The sequence below is a fragment of the Erythrolamprus reginae genome, chromosome 2 (assembly GCF_031021105.1).
Source record: "Erythrolamprus reginae isolate rEryReg1 chromosome 2, rEryReg1.hap1, whole genome shotgun sequence".
NCBI lineage: Eukaryota > Metazoa > Chordata > Lepidosauria > Squamata > Dipsadidae > Erythrolamprus > Erythrolamprus reginae.
In genome coordinates this window covers 11,997,659-12,020,619 of record NC_091951.1, presented here as the reverse complement: position 1 = coordinate 12,020,619, position 22,961 = coordinate 11,997,659, and the positions used below count along the sequence as shown (strand labels likewise).

Below are 22,961 nucleotides of genomic sequence, written 5' to 3'. Positions count from 1 at the left end.
GAAGGAACCGTTTGACACTGTAATATTGTCAAATTGCAAGTTCATCCACATAACCATATTTTAAAGGACTTCTGGGAGGATATCAAAGGTGGCTAGAAAAGGCCCATCTCCTGGATCTCACTACATGGGAGTCCTTAACGTAGCCACACCATACCTCTTCTGCTAGAGCTGATGGGGAGATGGATGGAATCCGGAAGAGGAGACCTCATTCCACCAAAAGCTTTAAAGGCCAAAACAGCATCAGCAACAGGGGGCGGGGGAAGCTGTTTTTGCCCTCCCCAGGCATTGAATTATGGGTGTGGGCACTCATGCATGTGCGATAGCGTGCACACATGCTCTTTCGGCACCCAAGGAAAGAAAAAGCTTAGACATCACTGGCTCTGTGCTTCAACACTGTTTGAGACTAGTGGGATGGTGTTTCCTCTTCCCCCACACCCCCTCCCTCCAGCATTCTAAGTGAGAGGAGAAACTGCAAACCTGCAAACCAGCAGGGGGCGCCATTCTCCAGCTCATCTGAGTTTCCGGAAATTCTTAGGGCCTTGTTGAGACTCTCCCACCTTTTGAAAGATTTTCAAAGATTTATATTATTTTATATTATTTTATATTCTATATTTTATATTCTCGAGCTATCAAGCTATACTCCCCCCTTCTTCTACACAGAGAGGACCTAGTTTCCACTCTGTACATGCTTTGTGGAAAGGTGACTGCATAGGAAATGTAAAATCAACTGAATTTGGTAATCATAATAATAAGTGTAATCGGAAGAGGGAGTCCAGGGAGAGGGGAAATAAATAAACAAACAAACAAACAAACGAATAAATAAATACATACATACATACATACATAAATACATAAATAAATACATAAATAAATAAATACATAAATAAATAAATACATAAATAAATACATAAATTTGTTATTTTTTTGTCCAAGGAGTCTCCAGAAGAACCGGCAAAGGAGAGAGCAGCCCTCTTAGTTTATGGTGGGAAAAGAGAAGAGTTTGAAGCTTCCAAAAGATTCATTACACTAGAAAATAAAAGGAAATAGGGAATTTATACACTGTATTTGATACCACTGACATTTCACATAGAAAGACATATTTTCTCTTTGAAGATGCCACAAAAAAGCCTTTCAGCATTTTTAGCCAGAGAGAAGATCATTTGGGGTGTCTGAGGTAAAACAAAGACTCACAGGACTGGAAAGGACCTCAGAGGTCATCTAGTCCAACCCTCAGATCCAGGCAGGAGACCTAATGACATCCCAGTCTAACAGTTCTCCAGTCTGTTTTGGAAAAGTTCCAGTGAGGGAGCTCTCACAATTCCTGGATGTCAGTTATTCCACTGATTGACTGTTCTCACTGCTAGAAAATTTCTCCTTCCTTCTGGGTTGGATCTCTCTTTCACAAGCTTCCACCCGTTGCTTCGTGTCCTGCTGCCTTGTGCTTTGGAGAAGAGGTCCATCCCTTCTTCTCTGGAGAAGCCCCTCAAGTGCTGGGAGACAGTTCTTATGACACATACACCCCCTTCCCCAAATTCCTCTGCTGGATAGGCTAGGCCTCCCGAGTTCTCTCAATTGTTCTCCATCCCTTTCAACCTTCCTCCATCATCTGTGTTGCTCCTCTCTGCACTCTTTCCAGGGTCTCAGCATCTTTTTTGGATCGTGGAGACCAGAACTGGACCAGCAGGCAAAGAGGAGCCTCACTAGTGCAGGAGAAACCAGGATGATCCTTTCTCTGCTTCTTTTGATGTTGTTGCTCCTCTGTAGACACCAAGACTCCGTTGCTTTTTGGCAGCTCCACCTGATCCCCCACTGCGAGGATCTCCCCTCCCCTGCATCCCTCCCCCACAGGCCCAGGGAAACCGCTCGCTTTTCCCAGCACCTCCCCCCAGTTCTGCCCCTCCCCCCAAGAGGCGGAACTCTGGAAGGGGATTTCCTGGTAGAACTTTCGCTTTCCTCTCTGGCCGGTTGCGCCTGGACGTCTGCCTAGCAACAATGACGACATGGAGATACATTTTTTCTACTGGCTGAGCTTGCCCAATCGCCGCCTTTTCCTGGATTGTTGCGTTGCTGGTCACACAGGGCGAGTCTTTGTTTGCCTGCGACTTTTCCGGAGAGCGGAGTGGAGTTGAGGATCGGGGCAGGATGGCTCTGCGCAATGCGCCTCTCTGGCTTCTGGTGCTGCTGCCGGTCGCCCTCCTGGACAGCTGCGACGGTGAGTCCTTCTGGGGCCTTCGGAGGTTCCGGCCCCTTTTTCTCTCCTCCCCTAAAAAAGTTGATTCCCAGAAATAAAATCCTGATTCGGTCATCTTTCTGGTCCGCTCCCCCCTCCCTCTGGCCACTTTGAGTTTCGGTCCCAAAGAGTTGAGGCCTCAAGGGGATTCCGTTGCTTCCGCCCCCACCCGCCCCCAGGAGACCCCTCTGGGAACAGGACAAAGTGGCCCTTCCAGAGGTCAATCAAGTCTATCTGGGCGCCCCGAGAGCAGTTCTTGCCCTCCCCCAAAGTGGAGGTTGTCGGAAAGTGGCGTTTGCAGGTGATCAGATCAGATGAAGAACTTCCTGGCTGCCTCCGCCCAACCCCTCCGCCTGGATCCCCTTTCCTGCCTTGGGAGGGGCTTTGGGGCTCTTTGGGGCTTCTGGTGCTGGGAGGACCCGGCTGGTTTCTCTAATGGGATCCGTGTCTTGGCAGATGCTGGTGTAGTGGATCGATCCGGATTAAAGTTGTCCTGTGAATACAGCAGGATAAGAGTCTGGAGAGAAGCTCTTCTTAATAATCTTCCTTCCTTCCTGATTGTCACTTTCTCCTGATCCCCACCATCACTTGGTCCTGAAATGAACCCCAATATCCCCAGAGCTTTTTGGGAGGAGGGACAGGCAGAGATTTACCTCCCAAGAGCTTCCTTCTCCCATTTCAGAAGCTCTCAACATGGAGCAGTTTGCAAAAAAATAAATAAAATTACATTGTATTATTTATTCTTTGGTAATGGGGAACGTGGGGTGTTCCTGGCTGTTTGCTCTGCAAAGTTGTCAATATAGCAATTTCTCAAAAGACATTTAAAAAGATTGGGGGGAATTTAAGAATGAGATAAGCTGCTTGGAGGTAAAAGGAGAGAAGACCTCTGTGTGGGGACCATGAAATGAGCCGCTTGCTTGGACACAGACAGGCCCAAACTCACCAGCCCTTCCTGACTGGAGGCACATTCACGATTGTGAGGATGCCAAACCTATGCAAACCTGTGTTACAGTCACACCTGTCATTTCTGACTTGAGGAGGATTCAGGATTGTGAGTTACATTCACACGTTTCTCCTCTCAGGCAGACTTCAGCCTTGCTCATTGCTCAGCCCCACAAGGGGAAGAAGCGGGTTCTGGATCACGGAGGGTCCAATCTGATCCATTTGGATTCTGAAATCTCCCCAGAGCACGAAGTGGATCTGGGGATCCCCAAAAGCTCTGAGCAGCCCCTGGGATTGTGGGGAGGAGCAGGAAGGAGGAGGCCCAGGCCTTTGCCTTGAACTGGGAAGGACTGGGAGACCATACTGGAGGGAATGGTCAGCACCTGGGAATTATGTTTTCAGACCCTAATTGGGTGGCTGAAATTATTCCTTTATTCTCTCTTGGGATGGATAGTCACAGATTTTCTGTGGCATAGCAATAACACCAGCTCTTAGACTTATATTGCTAGTCCTCGACTTGCGAACACAATTGAGCTCAGAATTTATGGGTGACAAATGTGTGAGTTTTGCCTCAATTTGCCACTTTCCTTGCCACATTTGTTAAGCAAATCACTTGCACTTGTTAACTAGTGACATGGTTTTTAAGTGAATCTGCTTCCCCATTGACTTTGGTTGTGAGAGGTTTGCAAACCGAGATCAAATGACCCCGGGACACTGTAGTCGTCACAAGTGTTTGAATTTTGATCATGTGAAGAACATGGGGATGCTACAATGGTCATAAGTGTGAAAAATGAGCATAAGTTACTTTTTTCAGTGATAATGTAACTTCGAACAGTCACTAAATGAACTGTTGCAACAAGTGGAGGACTACCTGTATATCACTTCACAATGCTTTCAGGCCCACTCGAAGCCTAAAATTAGCCTGCAATGCTGCATTCTATCCACTGGGCCTCCATGGCTCAAGGTAATAATAATAATAATAATAATAATAATAATAATAATAATAATAATTATTATTATTATTATTATTATTATTATTATTATTATTATTATTATTATTATTTATTAGATCTGTATGCTGCCCCTCTCCAAAGACTCGGGGTGGCTCACAACAATAATAACAACAACAGTGTGACAATGTAAACAAATCTAATATTAAAAAAGCATCTAAAAAACCCATCATTTAAAAACCATGCAACACACGCACACCATACATAAAACTATAAAAGCCTGGGGGACTTGTCTCAATTCCCTCATGCCTGGCGATAGAGGTGGGTCTTAAGTAATTTGCGAAGGACAAGGAGGGTGGGCGCAGTTCTGATCTTTGGGGGGAGTTGATTCCAGAGGGTTGGGGCCGCCACAGAGAAGGCTCTTCCCCTGGAGCCCACCAGATGACATTGTTTAGTCGATGGGACCCAGAGAAGGCCAATTCTGTGGGACCTTATCGGCCGCTGGGATTCGTGTGGCAGAAGACAGTTCCGAAGGTATGGGGTTGAGCCCCACTGAGTCCTGGGTTCAAAGCCAATTCCTGTTCAGATGCCTGAACTCTGGGACGGGAGGGGGAATTTCCCAATCAAGGTGGGTGGGTGAGGACAAAGATCTAGGGGGGCTACATGGCATCATTATTGATCCCTTCGCTCCCCACTTTGCTTCCCCATAACTTCCAGGGAAGCAGTTTGGGTTTCCTGTAAGGATCCCATGGCCTCTGGTCTCACCGCAATTCCCCCCTCCCCCTATTTTATAAAATCCCCCCCTCAAATCTGCACCTAACAATCCATGTTGGGCCTCAGTGAAGTCAGAATGTTTTTTTTCCTCTTGGAGGGACCAGGTGGGCGTTCCTGCTGCGTTTTCAGCTTTTGGGGATGGAGCCCCCCTTCTTCCTGTGGGGCCCCTGCAGCCTCCGTGGGGCAGAGACTGAGCAATGCAGAAGGGGGAGGGGGTGGAGGGAGGCCCTGCTGGAAGGGGAGAACAATTGGAGGGAAGGACATAAAGGTTGTGGGTCCTGCTCTCTCTTTGGCTCTACTTTCCCTTCCTTTCCTCACTGCCCCCCCAGCCTCTCTGCCCCCAACCTCTCTGCCCCCTCAACCTCTCTGCCCCCCAACCTCTCTGCCCCCTCAACCTCTCTGCCCCCCAACCTCTCTGCCCCCTCAACCTCTCTGCCCCCTCAACCTCTCTGCCCCCTCAACCTCTCTGGCCCCCCAACCTCTCTGCCCCAACCTCTCTGCCCCCCCAACCTCTCTGCCCCCTCAACCTCTCTGGCCCCCCAACCTCTCTGCCCCCTCAACCTCTCTGCCCCCTCAACCTCTCTGCCCCAACCTCTCTGCCCCCCCAACCTCTCTGCCCCCTCAACCTCTCTGGCCCCCCAACCTCTCTGCCCCCTCAACCTCTCTGCCCCCTCAACCTCTCTGCCCCCCCAACCTCTCTGCCCCAACCTCTCTGCCCCCCCAACCTCTCTGCCCCTTCAACCTCTCTGGCCCCCCAACCTCTCTGCCCCCTCAACCTCTCTGCCCCCTCAACCTCTCTGCCCCAACCTCTCTGCCCCCCCAACCTCTCTGCCCCCTCAATCTCTCTGGCCCCCCAACCTCTCTGCCCCCTCAACCTCTCTGCCCCCTCAGCCTCTCTGCCCCCCAACCTCTCTGCCCTCCCAACCTCTCTGCCCCCCCAACCTCTCTGCCCCCTCAACCTCTCTGCCCCCCAACCTCTCTGCCCCAACCTCTCTGCCCCCCAACCTCTCTGCCCCCTCAACCTCTCTGCCCTCCCAACCTCTCTGCCCCCCCAACCTCTCTGCCCCCTCAGCCTCTCTGCCCCCCAACCTCTCTGCCCTCCCAACCTCTCTGCCCCCCCAACCTCTCTGCCCCCTCAACCTCTCTGCCCCCCAACCTCTCTGCCCCAACCTCTCTGCCCCCCAACCTCTCTGCCCCCTCAACCTCTCTGCCCCCGCAACCTCTCTGCCCCCTCAACCTCTCTGCCCCCGCAACCTCTCTGCCCCCTCAACCTCTCTGCCCCCTCAACCTCTCTGCCCCCTCAACCTCTCTGCCCCAACCTCTCTGCCCCCCAACCTCTCTGCCCCCTCAGCCTCTCTGCCCCCCAACCTCTCTGCCCTCCCAACCTCTCTGCCCCCCCAACCTCTCTGCCCCCTCAACCTCTCTGCCCCCCAACCTCTCTGCCCCAACCTCTCTGCCCCCCAACCTCTCTGCCCCCTCAACCTCTCTGCCCCCTCAACCTCTCTGCCCCAACCTCTCTGCCCCCCAACCTCTCTGCCCCCTCAACCTCTCTGCCCCCCAACCTCTCTGCCCTCCCAACCTCTCTGCCCCCTCAACCTCTCTGTCCTCCCAACCTCTCTGTCCCCCAACCTCTCTGCCCCCCAACCTCTCTGCCCCCCCAACCTCTCTGCCCCCTCAACCTCTCTGCCCCCCAACCTCTCTGCCCCCCCAACCTCTCTGCCCCCTCAACCTCTCTGCCCCCCAACCTCTCTGCCCCAACCTCTCTGCCCCCCCAACCTCTCTGCCCCCTCAAACTCTCTGGCCCCCAACCTCTCTGCCCCCCAACCTCTCTGCCCCCTCAACCTCTCTGCCCCCCAACCTCTCTGCCCCCCAACCTCTCTGCCCCCTCAACCTCTCTGCCCCCCAACCTCTCTGCCCCCCAACCTCTCTGCCCCCCAACCTCTCTGCCCCCTCAACATCTCTGCCCCCCCAACCTCTCTGCCCCCTCAACCTCTCTGCCCCCAACCTCTCTGCCCCCCAACCTCTCTGCCCCCCAACCTCTCTGCCCCCTCAACCTCTCTGCCCCCCAACCTCTCTGCCCCCCAACCTCTCTGCCCCCTCAACCTCTCTGCCCCCTCAACCTCTCTGCCCCCCCAACCTCTCTGCCCCCAACCTCTCTGCCCCTTCAACCTCTCTGCCCCCTCAACCTCTCTGCCCCCAACCTCTCTGCTCCCCCAACCTCTCTGCCCCCCAACCTCTCTGCCCCCCAACCTCTCTGCCCCCTCAACCTCTCTGCCCCTTCAACCTCTCTACCCCCCTCCCTCAACCTCTCTGCCCCCAACCTATCTGCCCCCTCAAGCTCTCTGCCCCCAACCTCTCTGCCCCCTCAACCTCTCTGCCCCTTCAACCTCTCTGCCCCTTCAACCTCTCTGCCCCCTCAACCTCTCTGCCCCCAACCTCTCTGCCCCCCAACCTCTCTGCCCCCTCAACCTCTCTGCTCCCCCAACCTCTCTGCCCTCCATACCTCTCTACCCCCAACCTCTCTGCCCCCAACCTCTCTGCCCCCCAACCTCTCTGCCCCCCAACCTCTCTGCCCCCTCAACCTCTCTGCCCCCTCAACCTCTCTGCCCCCAACCTCTCTGCCCCCCAACCTCTCTGTCCCCTCAACCTCTCTGCTCCCCCAACCTCTCTGCCCTCCATACCTCTCTACCCCCCAACCTCTCTGCCCCCAACCTCTCTGCCCCCCAACCTCTCTGCCCCCCAACCTCTCTGCCCCCTCAACCTCTCTGCCCCTTCAACCTCTCTGCCCCCTCAACCTCTCTGCCCCCAACCTCTCTGCCCCCCAACCTCTCTGCCCCCCAACCTCTCTGCCCCCTCAACCTCTCTGCCCCTTCAACCTCTCTATCCCCTCAACCTCTCTGCCCCCAACCTCTCTGCCCCCCAACCTCTCTGCTCCCCCAACCTCTCTGCCCTCCAAACCTCTCTGCCCCCCCCAACCTCTCTACCCACCAACCTCTCTGCCTCCAACCTCTCTGCCCCCCAACCTCTCTGCCCCCTCAACCTCTCTGGCCCCAACCTCTCTGCCCCCAACCTCTCTGCCCCCCAACCTCTCTGCTCCCCCAACCTCTCTGCCCTCCAAACCTCTCTGCCCCCCAACCTCTCTGCCCCCCCAAACCTCTCTGCCCCCTCAACCTCTCTGCCCCAACCTCTCTGCTCCCCCAACCTCTCTGCCCCCTCAACCTCTCTGCCCCCCAACCTCTCTGCCCCCCCAACCTCTCTGCCCCCCAACCTCTCTGCCCCCTCAACCTCTCTGCCCCTTCAACCTCTCTGCCCCCTCAACCTCTCTGCCCCCAACCTCTCTGCCCCCCCAACCTCTCTGCCCCCTCAACCTCTCTGCTCCCCCAACCTCTCTGCTCCCCCAACCTCTCTGCCCCCCCAACCTCTCTGCCCCCCCAACCTCTCTGGCCCCTCAACCTCTCTGCCCCCCCAACCTCTCTGCCCCCTCAACCTCTCTGCCCCCCCAACCCCTCTGCCCCCTCAACCTCTCTGCCCCCAACCTCTCTGCTCCCCCAACCTCTCTGCCCCCCCAACCTCTCTGCCCCCCCAACCTCTCTGCCCCCTCAACCTCTCTGCCCCCCCAACCTCTCTGCCCCCTCAACCTCTCTGCCCCCCCAACCTCTCTGCCCCCAACCTCTCTGCCCCCTCAACCTCTCTGCTCCCCCAACCTCTCTGCCCCCAACCTCTCTGCCCCCCCAACCTCTCTGCCCCCTCAACCTCTCTGCTCCCCCAACCTCTCTGCCCCCCCAACCTCTCTGCCCCCTCAACCTCTCTGCCCCCTCAACCTCTCTGCCCCTTCAACCTCTCTGCTCCCCCAACCTCTCTGCCCCCAACCTCTCTGCCCCCTCAACCTCTCTGCACCCCCAACCTCTCTGCCCCCTCAACCTCTCTGCCCCCCCAACCTCTCTGCCCCCTCAACCTCTCTGCCCCCCCAACCTCTCTGCCCCCTCAACCTCTCTGCCCCCCCAACCTCTCTGCCCCCAACCTCTCTGCCCCCTCAACCTCTCTGCCCCCTCAACCTCTCTGCCCCCCCAACCTCTCTGCCCCCTCAACCTCTCTGCCCCCCCAACCTCTCTGCCCCCAACCTCTCTGCCCCCTCAACCTCTCTGCTCCCCCAACCTCTCTGCCCCCCCAACCTCTCTGCCCCCAACCTCTCTGCCCCCTCAACCTCTCTGCTCCCCCAACCTCTCTGCCCCCCCAACCTCTCTGCCCCCTCAACCTCTCTGCCCCCCCAACCCCTCTGCCCCCTCAACCTCTCTGCCCCCCCAACCTCTCTGCCCCCAACCTCTCTGCCCCCTCAACCCTCTGCCCCCTCAACCTCTCTGCCCCCCCAACCTCTCTGCCCCCAACCTCTCTGCCCCCCCAACCTCTCTGCCCCCCCAACCTCTCTGCCCCCCCAACCTCTTTGCCCCTCAACCCCTCTGCCCCCCCAACCCCTCTGCCCCCCAACCTCTCTGCCCCCCCAACCTCTCTGCCCCCAACCTCTCTGCCCCCTCAACCTCTCTGCTCCCCCAACCTCTCTGCCCCCAACCTCTCTGCCCCCTCAACCTCTCTGCACCCCCAACCTCTCTGCCCCCTCAACCTCTCTGCCCCCCCAACCTCTCTGCCCCCTCAACCTCTCTGCCCCCCCAACCTCTCTGCCCCCTCAACCTCTCTGCCCCCCCAACCTCTCTGCCCCCAACCTCTCTGCCCCCTCAACCTCTCTGCCCCCTCAACCTCTCTGCCCCCCCAACCTCTCTGCCCCCTCAACCTCTCTGCCCCCCCAACCTCTCTGCCCCCAACCTCTCTGCCCCCTCAACCTCTCTGCTCCCCCAACCTCTCTGCCCCCCCAACCTCTCTGCCCCCAACCTCTCTGCCCCCTCAACCTCTCTGCTCCCCCAACCTCTCTGCCCCCCCAACCTCTCTGCCCCCTCAACCTCTCTGCCCCCCCAACCCCTCTGCCCCCTCAACCTCTCTGCCCCCCCAACCTCTCTGCCCCCAACCTCTCTGCCCCCTCAACCCCTCTGCCCCCCAACCTCTCTGCCCCCCCAACCTCTCTGCCCCCAACCTCTCTGCCCCCCCAACCTCTCTGCCCCCTCAACCTCTCTGCCCCCCCAACCTCTTTGCCCCTCAACCTCTCTGCCCCCCCAACCCCTCTGCCCCCTCAACCTCTCTGCCCCCAACCTCTCTGCCCCCTCAACCTCTCTGCCCCCTCAACCTCTCTGCCCCAACCTCTCTGCCCCCCAACCTCTCTGCCCCCTCAACCTCTCTGCCCCCCAACCTCTCTGCCCTCCCAACCTCTCTGCCCCCTCAACCTCTCTGTCCTCCCAACCTCTCTGTCCCCCAACCTCTCTGCCCCCCAACCTCTCTGCCCCCCCAACCTCTCTGCCCCCTCAACCTCTCTGCCCCCCAACCTCTCTGCCCCCAACCTCTCTGCCCCCCAACCTCTCTGCCCCCTCAACCTCTCTGCCCCCCAACCTCTCTGCCCCCCCAACCTCTCTGCCCCCTCAACCTCTCTGCCCCCCAACCTCTCTGCCCCAACCTCTCTGCCCCCCAACTTCTCTGCCCCCTCAACCTCTCTGCCCCCCAACCTCTCTGCCCCCCCAACCTCTCTGCCCCCTCAACCTCTCTGCCCCCTCAACCTCTCTGCCCCCCAACCTCTCTGCCCCAACCTCTCTGCCCCCCCAACCTCTCTGCCCCCTCAAACTCTCTGGCCCCCAACCTCTCTGCCCCCCAACCTCTCTGCCCCCTCAACCTCTCTGCCCCCCAACCTCTCTGCCCCCCAACCTCTCTGCCCCCTCAACCTCTCTGCCCCCCAACCTCTCTGCCCCCCAACCTCTCTGCCCCCCAACCTCTCTGCCCCCTCAACATCTATGCCCCCCCAACCTCTCTGCCCCCTCAACCTCTCTGCCCCCAACCTCTCTGCCCCCCAACCTCTCTGCCCCCTCAACCTCTCTGCCCCCCAACCTCTCTGCCCCCCAACCTCTCTGCCCCCTCAACCTCTCTGCCCCCTCAACCTCTCTGCCCCCCCAACCTCTCTGCCCCCAACCTCTCTGCCCCTTCAACCTCTCTGCCCCCTCAACCTCTCTGCCCCCAACCTCTCTGCTCCCCCAACCTCTCTGCCCCCAACCTCTCTGCCCCCCAACCTCTCTGCCCCCTCAACCTCTCTGCCCCTTCAACCTCTCTACCCCCCTCCCTCAACCTCTCTGCCCCCAACCTATCTGCCCCCTCAAGCTCTCTGCCCCCAACCTCTCTGCCCCCTCAACCTCTCTGCCCCTTCAACCTCTCTGCCCCTTCAACCTCTCTGCCCCCTCAACCTCTCTGCCCCCAACCTCTCTGCCCCCCAACCTCTCTGCCCCCTCAACCTCTCTGCCCCTTCAACCTCTCTGTCCCCTCAACCTCTCTGCTCCCCCAACCTCTCTACCCTCCATACCTCTCTACCCCCCAACCTCTCTGCCCCCAAACTCTCTGCCCCCCAACCTCTCTGCCCCCCAACCTCTCTGCCCCCTCAACCTCTCTGCCCCTTCAACCTCTCTGCCCCCTCAACCTCTCTGCCCCCAACCTCTCTGCCCCCCAACCTCTCTGCCCCCCAACCTCTCTGCCCCCTCAACCTCTCTGCCCCTTCAACCTCTCTATCCCCTCAACCTCTCTGCCCCCAACCTCTCTGCCCCCCAACCTCTCTGCTCCCCCAACCTCTCTGCCCTCCAAACCTCTCTGCCCCCCCCCAACCTCTCTACCCACCAACCTCTCTGCCTCCAACCTCTCTGCCCCCCAACCTCTCTGCCCCCTCAACCTCTCTGGCCCCAACCTCTCTGCCCCCAACCTCTCTGCCCCCCAACCTCTCTGCTCCCCCAACCTCTCTGCCCTCCAAACCTCTCTGCCCCCCAACCTCTCTGCCCCCCCAAACCTCTCTGCCCCCTCAACCTCTCTGCCCCAACCTCTCTGCTCCCCCAACCTCTCTGCCCCCTCAACCTCTCTGCCCCCCAACCTCTCTGCCCCCCCAACCTCTCTGCCCCCCAACCTCTCTGCCCCCTCAACCTCTCTGCCCCTTCAACCTCTCTGCCCCCTCAACCTCTCTGCCCCCAACCTCTCTGCCCCCCCAACCTCTCTGCCCCCTCAACCTCTCTGCTCCCCCAACCTCTCTGCCCCCCCAACCTCTCTGCCCCCCCAACCTCTCTGCCCCCCCAACCTCTCTGCCCCCTCAACCTCTCTGCCCCCCCAACCTCTCTGCCCCCTCAACCTCTCTGCCCCCCCAACCCCTCTGCCCCCTCAACCTCTCTGCCCCCTCAACCTCTCTGCCCCCAACCTCTCTGCTCCCCCAACCTCTCTGCCCCCCCAACCTCTCTGCCCCCCCAACCTCTCTGCCCCCTCAACCTCTCTGCCCCCCCCAACCTCTCTGCCCCCTCAACCTCTCTGCCCCCCCAACCTCTCTGCCCCCAACCTCTCTGCCCCCTCAACCTCTCTGCTCCCCCAACCTCTCTGCCCCCAACCTCTCTGCCCCCCCAACCTCTCTGCCCCCTCAACCTCTCTGCTCCCCCAACCTCTCTGTCCCCCCAACCTCTCTGCCCCCTCAACCTCTCTGCCCCCTCAACCTCTCTGCCCCTTCAACCTCTCTGCTCCCCCAACCTCTCTGCCCCCAACCTCTCTGCCCCCTCAACCTCTCTGCACCCCCAACCTCTCTGCCCCCTCAAGCTCTCTGCCCCCCCAACCTCTCTGCCCCCTCAACCTCTCTGCCCCCTCAACCTCTCTGCCCCCCCAACCTCTCTGCCCCCCAACCTCTCTGCCCCCTCAACCTCTCTGCCCCCTCAACCTCTCTGCCCCCCCCAACCTCTCTGCCCCCTCAACCTCTCTGCTCCCCCAACCCCTCTGCTCCCCCAACCTCTCTGCCCCCCCAACCTCTCTGCCCCCCCAACCTCTCTGCCCCCTCAACCTCTCTGCCCCCCAACCTCTCTGCCCCCTCAACCTCTCTGCCCCCCCAACCCCTCTCTGCCCCCTCAACCTCTCTGCCCCCTCAACCTCTCTGCCCCCAACCTCTCTGCTCCCCCAACCTCTCTGCCCCCCCAACCTCTCTGCCCCCCCAACCTCTCTGCCCCCTCAACCTCTCTGCCCCCCCAACCTCTCTGCCCCCTCAACCTCTCTGCCCCCCAACCTCTCTGCCCCCAACCTCTCTGCCCCCTCAACCTCTCTGCTCCCCCAACCTCTCTGCCCCCAACCTCTCTGCCCCCCCAACCTCTCTGCCCCTCAACCTCTCTGCTCCCCCAACCTCTCTGCCCCCCCAACCTCTCTGCCCCCTCAACCTCTCTGCACCCCCAACCTCTCTGCCCCTTCAACCTCTCTGCCCCTTCAACCTCTCTGCCCCTCAACCTCTCTGCCCCTTCAACCTCTCTGCTCCCCCAACCTCTCTGCCCCCAACCTCTCTGCCCCCTCAACCTCTCTGCACCCCCAACCTCTCTGCCCCCTCAACCTCTCTGCCCCCCCAACCTCTCTGCTCCCCCAACCTCTCTGCCCCCCCAACCTCTCTGCCCCTCAACCTCTCTGCCCCCCAACCTCTCTGCCCCCAACCTCTCTGCCCCCTCAACCTCTCTGCCCCCTCAACCTCTCTGCCCCCCCAACCTCTCTGCCCCCTCAACCTCTCTGCCCCCCAACCTCTCTGCCCCCAACCTCTCTGCCCCCTCAACCTCTCTGCTCCCCCAACCTCTCTGCCCCCTCAACCTCTCTGCCCCCCCAACCTCTCTGCCCCTTCAACCTCTCTGCTCCCCCAACCTCTCTGCCCCCAACCTCTCTGCCCCCTCAACCTCTCTGCACCCCCAACCTCTCTGCCCCCTCAACCTCTCTGCCCCCCCAACCTCTCTGCCCCTTCAACCTCTCTGCCCCCCCAACCTCTCTGCCCCTCAACCTCTCTGCCCCCTCAACCTCTCTGCCCCCCAACCTCTCTGCCCCCTCAACCTCTCTGCTCCCCCAACCTCTCTGCCCCCCAACCTCTCTGCCCCCTCAACCTCTCTGCACCCCCAACCTCTCTGCCCCCTCAACCTCTCTGCCCCCCAACCTCTCTGCCCCCTCAACCTCTCTGCCCCCCCAACCTCTCTGCCCCCTCCCCCCTCAACCTCTCTGCCCCCCCAACCTCTCTGCCCCCAACCTCTCTGCCCCCTCAACCTCTCTGCCCCCTCAACCTCTCTGCCCCCCCAACCTCTCTGCCCCCAACCTCTCTGCCCCTCAACCTCTCTGCTCCCCCAACCTCTCTGCACCCCAACCTCTCTGCCCCCTCAACCTCTCTGCACCCCCCAACCTCTCTGCCCCCTCAACCTCTCTGCCCCCCAACCTCTCTGCCCCTCAACCTCTCTGCCCCCCCAACCTCTCTGCCCCCTCAACCTCTCTGCCCCCCAACCTCTCTGCCCCCAACCTCTCTGCCCCTCAACCTCTCTGCCCCCTCAACCTCTCTGCCCCCCCAACCTCTCTGCCCCCTCAACCTCTCTGCCCCCCCAACCTCTCTGCCCCCAACCTCTCTGCCACCTCAACCTCTCTGCTCCCCCAACCTCTCTGCCCCCCCAACCTCCTGCCCCCAACCTCTCTGCCCCCTCAACCTCTCTGCCCCCAACCTCTCTGCCCCCCCAACCTCTCTGCCCCCTCAACCTCTCTGCCCCCCCAACCTCCTCTGCCCCCTCAACCTCTCTGCCCCCCAACCTCTCTGCCCCCTCAACCCCTCTGCCCCCCCAACCCTCTCTGCCCCCCCAACCTCTCTGCCCCCCCAACCTCTCTGCCCCCAACCTCTCTGCCCCCTCAACCTCTCTGCTCCCCCAACCTCTCTGCCCCCAACCTCTCTGCCCCCTCAACCTCTCTGCTCCCCCAACCTCTCTGCCCCCTCAACCTCTCTGCCCCCCAACCTCTCTGCCCCCCCAACCTCTCTGCCCCCCAACCTCTCTGCCCCCTCAACCTCTCTGCCCCTTCAACCTCTCTGCCCCCTCAACCTCTCTGCCCCCAACCTCTCTGCCCCCCAACCTCTCTGCCCCCTCAACCTCTCTGCTCCCCCAACCTCTCTGCTCCCCCAACCTCTCTGCCCCCCCAACCTCTCTGCCCCCCAACCTCTCTGCCCCCTCAACCTCTCTGCCCCCCCAACCTCTCTGCCCCCTCAACCTCTCTGCCCCCCAACCCCTCTGCCCCCTCAACCTCTCTGCCCCCTCAACCTCTCTGCCCCCAACCTCTCTGCCCCCCCAACCTCTCTGCCCCCCCAACCTCTCTGCCCCCCAACCTCTCTGCCCCAACCTCTCTGCCCCCTCAACCCCTCTGCCCCCTCAACCTCTCTGCCCCCCAACCTCTCTGCCCCCAACCTCTCTGCCCCCCCAACCTCTCTGCCCCTTCAACCTCTCTGCCCCCCCAACCTCTCTGCCCCCCTCAACCTCTCTGCCCCCCAACCCCTCTTCCCCCCCAACCTCTCTGCCCCCCCAACCTCTCTGCCCCCAACCTCTCTGCCCCCTCAACCTCTCTGCTCCCCCAACCTCTCTGCCCCCCAACCTCTCTGCCCCCTCAACCTCTCTGCTCCCCCAACCTCTCTGCCCCCTCAACCTCTCTGCCCCCCAACCTCTCTGCCCCCCAACCTCTCTGCCCCCCAACCTCTCTGCCCCCTCAACCTCTCTGCCCCTTCAACCTCTCTGCCCCCTCAACCTCTCTGCCCCCCCAACCTCTCTGCCCCCTCAACCTCTCTGCTCCCCCAACCTCTCTGCTCCCCCAACCTCTCTGCCCCCCCAACCTCTCTGCCCCCCCAACCTCTCTGCCCCCTCAACCTCTCTGCCCCCCCAACCTCTCTGCCCCCTCAACCTCTCTGCCCCCCAACCCCTCTGCCCCCTCAACCTCTCTGCCCCCTCAACCTCTCTGCCCCCAACCTCTCTGCTCCCCCAACCTCTCTGCCCCCCCAACCTCTCTGCCCCCCAACCTCTCTGCCCCCTCAACCTCTCTGCCCCCCCAACCTCTCTGCCCCCTCAACCTCTCTGCCCCCCCAACCTCTCTGCCCCCAACCTCTCTGCCCCCTCAACCTCTCTGCTCCCCCAACCTCTCTGCCCCCAACCTCTCTGCCCCCCCAACCTCTCTGCCCCCTCAACCTCTCTGCTCCCCCAACCTCTCTGCCCCCCAACCTCTCTGCCCCCCTCAACCTCTCTGCCCCCTCAACCTCTCTGCCCCCTCAACCTCTCTGCCCCCTCAACCTCTCTGCCCCCTCAACCTCTCTGCCCCCCCAACCTCTCTGCCCCCTCAACCTCTCTGCCCCCTCAACCTCTCTGCCCCCCCAACCTCTCTGCCCCCTCAACCTCTCTGCCCCCCCAACCTCTCTGCCCCCTCAACCTCTCTGCCCCCCTCAACCTCTCTGCCCCCCAACCTCTCTGCCCCCTCAACCTCTCTGCCCCCCCAACCTCTCTGCCCCCCAACCTCTCTGCCCCCTCAACCTCTCTGCCCCCTCAACCTCTCTGCCCCCCAACCTCTCTGCCCCCTCAACCTCTCTGCCCCCTCAACCTCTCTGCCCCCAACCTCTCTGCCCCCTCAACCTCTCTGCCCCCCAACCTCTCTGCCCCCCAACCTCTCTGCCCCCTCAACCTCTCTGCCCCCTCAACCTCTCTGCCCTCCCAACCTCTCTGCCCCCTCAACCTCTCTGCCCCCCCAACCTCTCTGCCCCCAACCTCTCTGCCCCCTCAACCTCTCTGCTCCCCCAACCTCTCTGCCCCCCCAACCTCTCTGCCCCCAACCTCTCTGCCCCCTCAACCTCTCTGCTCCCCCAACCTCTCTGCCCCCCAACCTCTCTGCCCCCTCAACCTCTCTGCCCCCCCAACCCCTCTGCCCCCTCAACCTCTCTGCCCCCCCAACCTCTCTGCCCCCCAACCTCTCTGCCCCCCTCAACCTCTCTGCCCCCCAACCTCTCTGCCCCCCAACCTCTCTGCCCCCTCAACCTCTCTGCCCCCCAACCTCTCTGCCCCCTCAACCTCTCTGCCCCCCCAACCCCTCTGCCCCCTCAACCTCTCTGCCCCCCCAACCTCTCTGCCCCCCAACCTCTCTGCCCCCTCAACCTCTCTGCTCCCCCAACCTCTCTGCCCCCAACCTCTCTGCCCCCCCAACCTCTCTGCCCCCCCAACCTCTCTGCCCCCCCAACCTCTCTGCCCCCTCAACCTCTCTGCCCCCTCAACCTCTCTGCCCCCCAACCTCTCTGTCCCCTCAACCTCTCTGCCCCCCCAACCTCTCTGCCCCCTCAACCTCTCTGCCCCCTTCAACCTCTCTGCTCCCCCAACCTCTCTGCCCCCCCAACCTCTCTGCCCCCTCAACCTCTCTGCCCCCTCAACCTCTCTGCCCCCTCAACCTCTCTGCCCCCCCAACCTCTCTGCCCCCAACCTCTCTGCCCCCTCAACCTCTCTGCCCCCTCAACCTCTCTGCCCCCCCAACCTCTCTGCCCCCAACCTCTCTGCCCCCCCAACCTCTCTGCCCCCTCAACCTCTCTGCCCCCCTCAACCTCTCTGCCCCCCCAACCTCTCTGCCCCCCCAACCCTCTGCCCCCTCAACCTCTCTGCCCCCCCAACCTCTCTGCCCCCAACCCCTCTGCCCCCTCAACCTCTCTGCCCCCCAACCTCTCTGCCCCCTCAACCTCTCTGCCCCTCAACCTCTCTGCTCCCCCAACCTCTCTGCCCCCCAACCTCTCTGCCCCCCTCAACCTCTCTGCCCCCTCAACCTCTCTGCCCCCTTCAACCTCTCTGCTCCCCCAACCTCTCTGCCCCCCAACCTCTCTGCCCCCTCAACCTCTCTGCCCCCTCAACCTCTCTGCCCCCAACCTCTCTGCCCCCTCAACCTCTCTGCCCCCAACCTCTCTGCCCCCTCAACCTCTCTGCTCCCCCAACCTCTCTCCCCCTCAACCTCTCTGCCCCCTCAACCTCTCTGTCCCCTCAATCTCTCTGCCCCCCCAACCTCTCTGCCCCCTCAACCTCTCTGCCCCCCTCAACCTCTCTGCCCCCCCAACCTCTCTGCCCCCCCAACCTCTCTGCCCCCCCAACCTCTCTGCCCCCTCAACCTCTCTGCCCCCCCAACCTCTCTGCCCCCCCAACCTCTCTGCCCCCCCAACCTCTCTGCCCCCTCAACCTCTCTGCCCCCCCAACCTCTCTGCCCCCCCAACCTCTCTGCCCCCCCAACCTCTCTGCCCCCTCAACCTCTCTGCCCCCTCAACCTCTCTGCCCCCCCAACCTCTCTGCCCCCTTCAACCTCTCTGCTCCCCCAACCTCTCTGCCCCCCCAACCTCTCTGCCCCCTCAACCTCTCTGCCCCCCCAACCTCTCTGCCCCCCCAACCTCTCTGCCCCCTCAACCTCTCTGCCCCCCCAACCTCTCTGCCCCCCCAACCTCTCTGCTCCCCCAACCTCTCTGCCCCTTCAACCTCTCTGCCCCCTCAACCTCTCTGCCCCCTCAACCTCTCTGCCCCCCCAACCTCTCTGCCCCCCCAACCCCTCTGCCCCCTCAACCTCTCTGCCCCCTCAACCTCTCTGCCCCCTCAACCTCTCTGCCCCCTCAACCTCTCTGCCCCCCCAACCTCTCTGCCCCCCCAACCTCTCTGCCCCCTCAACCTCTCTGCCCCCTCAACCTCTCTGCCCCCCTCAACCTCTCTGCCCCCCCAACCTCTCTGCCCCCCCAACCTCTCTGCCCCCCCAACCTCTCTGCCCCCTCAACCTCTCTGCCCCCCAACCTCTCTGCCCCCCCAACCTCTCTGCCCCCCCAACCTCTCTGCCCCCCCAACCTCTCTGCCCCCCCAACCTCTCTGCCCCCTCAACCTCTCTGCCCCCCCAACCTCTCTGCCCCCCAACCTCTCTGCCCCCTCAACCTCTCTGCCCCCCAACCTCTCTGCCCCCCCAACCTCTCTGCCCCCTCAACCTCTCTGCCCCCCCAACCTCTCTGCCCCCCCAACCTCTCTGCCCCCTCAACCTCTCTGCCCCCTCAACCTCTCTGCCCCCTCAACCTCTCTGCCCCCCTCAACCTCTCTGCCCCCCCAACCTCTCTGCCCCCCTCAACCTCTCTGCCCCCTCAACCTCTCTGCCCCCTCAACCTCTCTGCCCCTCAACCTCTCTGCCCCCCCAACCTCTCTGCCCCCGCAACCTCTCTGCCCCCTCAACCTCTCTGCCCCCTCAACCTCTCTGCCCCCTCAACCTCTCTGCCCCCCCAACCTCTCTGCCCCCCCAACCTCTCTGCCCCCCAACCTCTCTGCCCCCTCACCTCAGCACCTCTCTGCCCCCCAACCTCTCTGCCCCCCCAACCTCTCTGCCCCCCCAACCTCTCTGCCCCCCAACCTCTCTGCCCCCCTCAACCTCTCTGCCCCCCCAACCTCTCTGCCCCCCAACCTCTCTGCCCCCCAACCTCTCTGCCCCCCTCAACCTCTCTGCCCCCCCAACCTCTCTGCCCCCCCAACCTCTCTGCCCCCTCAACCTCTCTGCCCCCCCAACCTCTCTTCCCCCCCAACCTCTCTGCCCCCCAACCTCTCTGCCCCCTCAACCTCTCTGCCCCCCCAACCTCTCTGCCCCCCCAACCTCTCTGCCCCCCCCAACCTCTCTGCCCCCTCAACCTCTCTGCCCCCCCAACCTCTCTGCCCCCCCAACCTCTCTGCCCCCCCAACCTCTCTGCCCCCTCAACCTCTCTGCCCCCTCAACCTCTCTGCCCCCCCAACCTCTCTGCCCCCCCAACCTCTCTGCCCCCTCAACCTCTCTGCCCCCTCAACCTCTCTGCTCCCCCAACCTCTCTGCTCCCCCAACCTCTCTGCCCCCTCAACCTCTCTGCTCCCCCAACCTCTCTGCCCCCTCAACCTCTCTGCCCCCCCAACCTCTCTGCCCCCTACCTCTCTGCCCCCCAACCTCTTTGAGCCCCCAACGTCTCTGCCCCCCAACCTATCTTCCCCCTCAACCTCTCTGCCCCCAACCTCTCTGCCCTCCATACCTCTCTTCCCCCCAACCTCTCTGCTCCCCCAACCTCTCTGCCCCCCCAACCTCTCTGCCCCCCCAACCTCTCTGCCCTCCATACCTCTTTGAGCCCCCAACCTCTCTGCCCCCCCAACCTCTCTGCCCCCCCAACCTCTCTGCCCCCTCAACCTCTCTGCCCCCTCAACCTCTCTGCCCCCCAACCTCTCTGCCCCCCAACCTCTCTGCCCCCTCAACCTCTCTGCCCCCCCAACCTCTCTGCCCCCTCAACCTCTCTGCCCCCCCAACCTCTCTGCCCCCCCAACCTCTCTGCCCCCTCAACCTCTCTGCCCCCCCAACCTCTCTGCCCCCCCAACCTCTCTGCCCCCCCAACCTCTCTGCCCCCTCAACCTCTCTGCCCCCCCCAACCTCTCTGCCCCCCCAACCTCTCTGCCCCCCCCAACCTCTCTGCCCCCTCAACCTCTCTGCCCCCCCACCTCTCTGCCCCCCCAACCTCTCTGCCCCCCCAACCTCTCTGCCCCCCCAACCTCTCTGCCCCCCCAACCTCTCTGCCCCCTCAACCTCTCTGCCCCCCCAACCTCTCTGCCCCCCCAACCTCTCTGCCCCCCCAACCTCTCTGCCCCCTCAACCTCTCTGCCCCCCCAACCTCTCTGCCCCCCCAACCTCTCTGCCCCCTCAACCTCTCTGCCCCCCCAACCTCTCTGCCCCCCCAACCTCTCTGCCCCCCCAACCTCTCTGCCCCCTCAACCTCTCTGCCCCCCCCAACCTCTCTGCCCCCCCAACCTCTCTGCCCCCCCAACCTCTCTGCCCCCTCAACCTCTCTGCCCCCCCAACCTCTCTGCCCCCCCAACCTCTCTGCCCCCCCAACCTCTCTGCCCCCTCAACCTCTCTGCCCCCTCAACCTCTCTGCCCCCCCCAACCTCTCTGCCCCCCCAACCTCTCTGCCCCCCTCAACCTCTCTGCCCCCTCAACCTCTCTGCTCCCCCAACCTCTCTGCTCCCCCAACCTCTCTGCCCCCCTCAACCTCTCTGCTCCCCCAACCTCTCTGCCCCCTCAACCTCTCTGCCCCCCCAACCTCTCTGCCCCCTACCTCTCTGCCCCCCAACCTCTTTGAGCCCCCAACGTCTCTGCCCCCCAACCTATCTTCCCCCTCAACCTCTCTGCCCCCCAACCTCTCTGCCCTCCATACCTCTCTTCCCCCCCAACCTCTCTGCTCCCCCAACCTCTCTGCCCCCCCAACCTCTCTGCCCCCCAACCTCTCTGCCCCCCCAACCTCTCTGCTCCCCCAACCTCTCTGCTCCCCCAACGTCTCTGCCCCCCAACCTCTCTGCTCCCTCAACCTCTCTGCCCCCCAACCTCTCTGCTCCCCCAACCTCTCTGCTCCCCCAACCTCTCTTCCCCCCCAACCTCTCTGCCCCCCCAACCTCTCTGCCCCCCAACCTCTTTGAGCCCCCAACCTCTCTGCCCCCCCAACCTCTCTGCCCCCCCAACCTCTCTGCTCCCCCAACCTCTCTGCTCCCCCAACCTCTCTGCCCCCTCAACCTCTCTGCTCCCCCAACCTCTCTGTCCCCCCAACGTCTCTACTCCCCCAACCTCTCTGCCCCCCCAACCTCTCTGCTCCCCCAACGTCTCTGTCCCCCCAACATCTCTGCTCCCCCAACCTCTCTGCCCCCCCCAACCTCTCTGCTCCCCCAACCTCTCTGCTCCCCCAACGTCTCTGCTCCCCCAACCTCTCTGTCCCCCCAACCTCTCTGCTCCCTCAACCTCTCTGCTCCCCCCAACGTCTCTGCTCCCCCAACCTCTCTGCCCCCCCAACCTCTCTGCTCCCCCAACCTCTCTGCTCCCCCAACGTCTCTGCTCCCCCAACCTCTCTGTCCCCCCAACCTCTCTGCTCCCCCAACCTCTCTGCCCCCCAACCTCTCTGTCCCCCCAACCTCTCTGCCCCCCCAACCTCTCTGCTCCCCCAACGTCTCTGCCCCCTCAACCTCTCTGCCCCTTCAACCTCTCTGCTCCCCCCAACCTCTCTGCTCCCCCAACGTCTCTGCTCCCCCAACCTCTCTGTCCCCCCAACCTCTCTGCTCCCCCAACGTCTCTGCCCCCTCAACCTCTCTGCCCCCCCAACCTCTCTGCTCCCCCAACGTCTCTGCCCCCTCAACCTCTCTGCCCCTTCAACCTCTCTGCTCCCCCAACCTCTCTGCCCCCTCAACCTCTCTGCCCCCCCAACCTCTCTGCCCCCCTACCTCTCTGCCCCCCAACCTCTCTGCCCCCCCAACCTCTCTGCCCCCTCAACCTCTCTGCCCCCCAACCTCTCTGCCCCCAACCTCTCTGCCCCCTCAACCTCTCTGCTCCCCCAACCTCTCTGCCCCCAACCTCTCTGCCCCTCAACCTCTGCCCCCAACCTCTCTGCTCCCCCAACCTCTCTGCTCCCCCAACCTCTCTGCCCCCCACCTCTCTGCCCCCCTCAACCTCTCTGCCCCCCCAACCTCTCTGCCCCCTCAACCTCTCTGCTCCCCCAACCTCTCTGCCCCCAACCTCTCTGCCCCTTCAACCTCTCTGCTCCCCCAACCTTTCTGCCCCCTCAACCTCTCTGCCCCTTCAACCTCTCTGCCCCCTCAACCTCTCTGCTCCCCCAACCTCTCTGCCCCCCAACCTCTCTGCCCCCTCAACCTCTCTGCTCCCCCAACCTCTCTGCCCCCCTCAACCTCTCTGCCCCAACCTCTCTGCTCCCCCAACCTCTCTGCCCCCAACCTCTCTGCCCCTTCAACCTCTCTGCTCCCCCAACCTCTCTGCCCCTCAACCTCTCTGCCCCTTCAACCTCTCTGCCCCCTCAACCTCTCTGCTCCCCCAACCTGTCTGCCCCCCAACCTCTCTGCCCCCTCAACCTCTCTGCCCCCTCAACCTCTCTGCTCCCCCAACCTCTCTGCCCCCCAACCTCTCTGCCCCCTCAACCTCTCTGCCCCCCAACCTCTCTGCTCCCCCAACCTCTCTGCTCCCCCAACCTCTCTGCCCCCTCAACCTCTCTGCCCCCTCAACCTCTCTGCCCCTTCAACCTCTCTTGTCCCCCAACCTCTCTGCCCCCTCAACCTCTCTGCCCCCCCAACCTCTCTGCCCCCCCTCCCTACCTCTCTGCC

General features: G+C 62.1%; 1 protein-coding gene across 2 annotated transcripts in view; it reads left to right on the top strand.

The window, feature by feature from the left end:
• The window catches only part of LOC139159730 (major histocompatibility complex class I-related gene protein-like), a 49,260-nt gene that overhangs the window by 5,783 nt on the left and 20,516 nt on the right, over positions 1-22,961 (top strand). Inside the window, exon 1 of one of the 2 annotated variants that reach the window (XM_070737087.1) lies at positions 2,063-2,212. The exons of the other annotated variant lie outside the window; for it this stretch is intronic. Coding sequence (XP_070593188.1) covers positions 2,143-2,212 — 70 coding nt within the window. The 5' untranslated portion in view covers positions 2,063-2,142. Of the gene's footprint in view, positions 1-2,062; positions 2,213-22,961 lie in introns of those variants that run through there. 2 annotated transcript variants of the gene reach the window in all.